Source organism: Uloborus diversus, chromosome 4 (genome assembly GCF_026930045.1).
Source record: "Uloborus diversus isolate 005 chromosome 4, Udiv.v.3.1, whole genome shotgun sequence".
NCBI lineage: Eukaryota > Metazoa > Arthropoda > Arachnida > Araneae > Uloboridae > Uloborus > Uloborus diversus.
The window spans coordinates 189,615,183-189,621,182 of NC_072734.1; the positions used below are offsets into that span (position 1 = coordinate 189,615,183).

At 34.2% G+C, this 6,000-nt stretch overlaps 1 protein-coding gene across 1 annotated transcript in view; it reads left to right on the forward strand.

Annotated features, from left to right (window-relative positions):
• The window catches only part of LOC129221486 (calpain clp-1-like), a 44,587-nt gene extending 40,021 nt beyond the window's left edge, over window positions 1–4,566 (forward strand). The window contains exons 8-9 of the mRNA XM_054855968.1: window positions 2,834–2,997; window positions 4,357–4,566. Of these exons, the coding sequence (XP_054711943.1) occupies window positions 2,834–2,997; window positions 4,357–4,566 (374 nt within the window). The remainder of the gene's footprint in view (window positions 1–2,833; window positions 2,998–4,356) is intronic.
• Window positions 4,567–6,000: the final 1,434 nt, after the last annotated feature.

The following is a 6,000-nucleotide window of genomic DNA, read 5'->3' on the forward strand; positions in this document are numbered from 1 at the left end:
AAGAATTCTGCAAATTAAGCGGAAGTTCAATTAAAAGCTTGAAACTAATGACGATTCTTTGTAACACTTTTTTACAGTTTCTTGAGTCTCTGAGATTCATTTAATTGTGGCAAATATGATGTGCGTTTCATAAACATGCAAGTGTAAAACTTGGTTCATTATGTTTTACAATTTTCAAATTAAACACTGCAAAACGTCTTCTATATTGCAGGTATCATCGCCTGTTATTACTTTTGGTTCAAACTGATTACCGAAATAGCTCAAGAAAAAACGTATCTTTTATCGAATTTTTAAAATAGTAATAATAATAATAACAAAACAGATGGTTATAAGACAGAAATTGAGTTCTGATTAAAGTAATATTGGTGTTTTGGCTTGCAGGTTCCGTCCACGTTTTTCTTGGAGAGCATTTTTAGATTGACGAAGGGGTTTTTTTCGTTTTTTTTTTTTTTTTTTTTTTTTTGGAAACTAAGACAATTTATATTATTTTCGTTTTTATGGGAACTATTTATTTAATGTATCTGAGTGGAACGCACTAAGTTGAGAAACACGTTTTTCGCAAGTTTGCTTCAACTGCAAAAACTACCAGGCTAGGGTACCAATATGATTTCTAAACGTTTTCAAAAGTTGAAATAAATTAAGATATGAATTAGAAGGTTTTAGTTTTGTGGCCAAGAAATGTTAGCAATACAAAAGCCGATACTTTTGACTAAGTGTTTCACTTGCAACGCCACGACATATTTATATCCTGTAACCAACAAAGTTTAACAACTTAACACAGACATCTAAGGGTAATTTAACTGTCTGCTGTTAAAATTAACCATCTAAATTTATAAATCATTGAGATTGAAAGTATAAGCATAGTCTTCTCCGATTGCAATCATTATAGCTATTGTCCAGCATTAAAACAATGGAAAATAGGTTACAACTACCGTCAAACGGAAAACTCATAATCAAATCATCTTAATTAAACTTATATCTCTATAGAATGACATATCAGTTGGTAAAAGAATGAATCGAATCTTTATTCCGCGTTCCAGCATTGTTACCTTGCCCATTTGGTGACATCGAAGTTGAAGTATTGATTATTATTCGAAGTTAGTACGTGATTTAAATGAAATGAAGTTTTGATTTTTTTGTACTTACCATTGAAGGAAAAACACATGTTTTATAGTGCTACATTTAATTAATGATTTTAAAATTTTGCTATTTTTGCTTGTAGCTTCACAACAATCATCAAACGAAAACTTACAAAAGATGATCGTAATTATGAAACATTCCTCAGATTTAGGTTACATTAAATAACTATTGAAGATTGTATGAAACATCAGTTAGTGAGGAATGATAAGAATCTTTCTCGGTTTTTCAGAGTCATTATTTCGTTTATCAAAGATATTGCGATTTTTGCTTACAGCTTTGGCTTCGATTTTTAATAATTCGCAACAAGATGAAGCCTTTTCGTTTTGTATTTATCATTAATTGACACTTTGTATTAAAAGGGGGGAAATGAGTTATTATATATATATTTTATATTTTTGCGATTTTTTATTGCCAATTTTGCTTACAACTGTTCTTTATTTGTTTATTTATTTATTTATTTATTTTTTTTTTTTAATTTTAATTTGAATTTGAACTCGAATTTTCTTGAGCGTAAATTGTTTACAAAGGAACAGAATTAGGGGGAAAAGATCTAATGAAATGGAAATCTACTGCCTCGCAAGGGCGCAGCTATTTTTCTTTCTTCTTTTTAAGTTTATTTTCTACTAGTGGTACCCGCACGGCTTTGCCCGTAATAGAAAATTAAAAGGTCTTTTGGTTCGCCTGTATATTTACAAATAATGTATGGTGAATTTTCTCGCCAATTGGCTTAGACCCATGTTACGGTTCCACGTTATGATAATTTCGTAATTTACTCGTCCATCTTATGATATTTTTGTTCTTAAAATTGGATTGGAAAAAGAACCACATCGAATTTTCGAAAAATCGCTCCGAGGTGCACACCCCCATGGTACAAATTAACTGTGTGCTAAATTTCATGAAAATCGGCCGAACGGTCTAGGCGCTATGCGCGTCACAGAGATCCTGACAGACAGAGATCCGGACAGACAGAAGGACATCCAGCTTTATTATTAGTAAAGATTTTAAATTGTTTTTCTACATTTACAATACATAATTATAAACATTTAGCTAGCAAAAAAAAAAAAAAAAAAAAAAAACAAATAATGGAAACATGAATTGTTCGGATCTGGGGCGCAGCAAGTAAAGGGTCCTCTCAGAACCCTAAGTTTTGAGCCATATCATTAGCCAAAGTATGGTATTTTATGCACATGTAAATGCTACCAGCCCCCCCCCCCCCCCCCCCCCCCCCAAGAAATTTAATTCTGACCGCACTTAGTGGGAAGAAGATCACCGTTATCCAGGGTCTGAATGATATCAAAATCTTCTCGATTTAGTGCACCCAGATGCCATCTCAACGGCTACTATCAGAAAAGTGGGATTGCTATTGTAAAAGTGTAATCGAAATTCTTTATGCATAAGATTAAACATTTGACGGTTATGAGGTACGAAAATGCATGAAGGTCAGCGTAAACGTTACCCAGTAATGTGCTAAAAACATTTCATGACAATAAAAGACATATTTTTTACATATCTTTATTCTTTATTGGAACCCTAATATAAATGTCCTTAGGATTTAGTAAGAATGTATTTAATGTCAAAATTCTGGTAACTCATTCAGTTTTTTGTTGTAAGAAACCCTTTGTGCAGTTTTACTTCTTTAGATATAGATTGTTTATTTTTGTCTTTTTTCACTTTTCCGTTATTTTTTTTACAGATACTACAGCTATGAATCCGCAGTTCCGAGTACACATTGCAAAAAATGGTGCCAAAAAATGCCACGTTGTGGTTTCTATTTTGCAGTATTACCCTTTAGGATCTCAAAGCACTGAACAGAGTAAAAAAATAGCCTTACTGCCTTTGGGATTTACTGTGTATGAGGTAAGAACAGCTGATTTGATTCTGCATTGAATATATTTTGATGGATTTTTAAAATTTTGGCAATACGTCGCACCCTGGCAAAGATAGTGACAAAGCTCAAAAGAAAAAACAGCATTGGGGAAAATCAAGGTATCAGTAGCTATTTTAAGTGATTTGGTCCCAAATGTCACAATACTCTCAAAAAATTATAATGTCATGTTACTGGTCAGTTTCTGTTGTCTAATTAATAATCCTCTTAATGTTGGGAAATGTCTCTTCTAAATTGGGAAATTTTAATGATGTATCACAATGGAGCTGTTTCCTTCAGTCAAAAGTTCCCTTTTAGTCACTGAAATTGATAGAATAAGCAAAAAAAAAAAACATTGACCCAGAAAATATTTTTATTTTCTCAACAGTTAATTTTAATTAATTTTTCAAAAGGTCCGATTTTTCAAACAAGGCGTCGTCTTTATGACGTCACAAATGATGTACTTTTGGCACATCTGTTCCACGATTCCACGTTATGATATTCAAGAAGTGAATTAAGTATTGTGCTCTACTCTTGTTATCAACCCTATCGTTGCCAGTACACGTGAGTAAAGAAGCAAATTAAATATTATACATTCTGAGAATGGCAACAGTGAAAGGCATTTCACCATTTGTGATGTCATCGGCAAAAGCTGAAACAATGAAAGCGCACCGTTTAAAGTAATTTTTTTTAATATTAAACTTAGTCAAATTATTTAAAAAATGGTCAGATCTATGTTTTTAAGCATGCTCTTTCAGAAAAAAATACTTTTAAAATTTTGGAAACGCCCCCATTGTTGTTATATAGTGTTTGCACTACCATGCACCAATTGTGTAAGTTAATGTTGTGCAAGTTTTGTGGCAAGAAGCATTTCGTTTTTAAACCTATTGTTAGTACGTTTGTCCAAAACTTTAAGCTGTGTCACTTTTGTTGCCGGTGGGCGATTCATTAAAATGGTACGTTTTTACTAAACAAACAGTTGGAAGAACATTTGGAGGTGGTTGGGGGGGGGGGACAAAGGGATGTAAGTGCCAAAAGTAAAAATTTGGAGATAATCAGTGCAAATGGTAGTTGAATCTCTGCTCTAATTTAGGGCAAGAGATGGTACTAGTAGACCTGGTGGGTGCTCTTATGCAGCTTAATTTAGAAAATGAAAATCAATGAAAGACTACACCTAAGATTTGAACTGTAAACGCCTTTATTCGAAACTTTAAAAAGTCCACTTACATCCCTTTGTTTATCCTCACTGCTTCTTTGATCTTTATCTGTAATGGATTCACTGTAATAGACAGAAGTTATCTTTACAAAAAAATAGGAAACGAAACAGATTTTATTTGCATATTTATCCCCAGGTACCTCCAAACATGGCTCGTATCAGTAGTCATTTTGTTCAGACTCATCAGCCTTTGGATATCATCGTCCATTCGCCAATCAGGGAAGCCGTCATATTCTTCACGTTGCCACCCGGAGATTTCGTTATTATGCCTTTCACTGTGCAACCCAACTGTGAGACGAAGTTTCTCTTGAGGATTTTCACTGACGAAGTCAGCAATATATGGTAAGAGAATGATTTCTGGTTTTATTTTACATGCGGTACGTTTATTATATTACTAGTGGTACCTGGACGGCTTTTCCCGTAGTAGACGGTTCCACGTTATTAGAACTTGGTAATTTACTCGTCCATCTTATGATAATTTTGCTCGGAAAAATGTTCTTAAAATTGGAATAGAAAAAGGACAAAATGGAATTTTCGAAAAAGTACTTCGAGGGTCACACCCTCCTGTTACAAACTAATTTTGTGCCAAATTTCATTAAAATCGGCCGAACGGTCTAGGCGCTATGCTCGTCACAGAGATCCAGACATCCAGACAGAGAAACTTTCAGTTTTATTATTAGTAAGGATGCGCATATCTCCTACGGAGTTCTCTTTCTCCAGCTCGGGAACCGTTGAGTTTAAGGTATTCTAAGGAAGCCATTTTGCCCAGTGTCATACCGTTACTGATCGGTCGGGGATACTTGGACACATATCAGCAAATTCTTCGCCTAACAGCGCAGTCTACTTGACGAATAAAGCAAGCTTTTGCCAAATCCGTATTCAAACACCTGTTCAGCGAGTGTAAAGAGAGGGGGGGGGGGGGAGAGCGAAACTTGCAGGAGAGGATGCCATTATTTAATGTTATTATTTATTGATTTTTTTTTTTTTCTTTTGCTTTAATTACCAGTACATCTGTACCTCAGAGCCAGAGGAACATAAATCACGTTATGATAATTTTACAGTAGAGAGGAAAAACTTTTTTTCTGGCGCATGTAAAGGATGGGACGCGCGCTCTTTTAACTCTGGTAAAATATTTGAAAAGGATTTTTTTTTACAGAAATACGTTCGCGTGGTTCGATGCGGAATAGGCTTCAACATGCAATGCACTAATAAACAGGAAATCGCAATTTTTGAACTTAAAGTCCTTCTGGCTCTGAGGTACAGATTTGTCTCTAAATCTTTAACTTCTACTGCGAAGTTTTTTTTTTTTTTTTTACAATGCATAATACTGTTCAAATTGTTTAAGATTCCCGAAAATAATTAAATTTGAAATTTAAGTTCGTTTAAAATACATTAGAAAACATCGCGAAAAATAATATTTTCGTATCATTAAAACAAAAACCAAAAAAAAAAAAAAAAATCAGAATAACAAAAATTTAACTTGTCAGGGAATTTTTGAGGCATTTCTGAATTAGGAGTTGGGTCGCGTTTTGGGGTGGAGGGGTCATTTTTTTTTCTTTTGTAGCTAAAAGTTTGGAAACTATTTGTGAGCAACTAAAACAAAAAATAACTACCTTTACTTATTTTTTTTTCCGGATTTTGGAGGGAGCCCGGGTTCCTCTCAGCCCCTCCCTTATATACGTCCTTGCTAGGTGGGCACCCCTCATGTGAGTGACAATTTGAAACAAAGAGAGGGAGGGACGGGTGGTCAAAAATGGTGAAAAGAGACATCGTTTGTGGT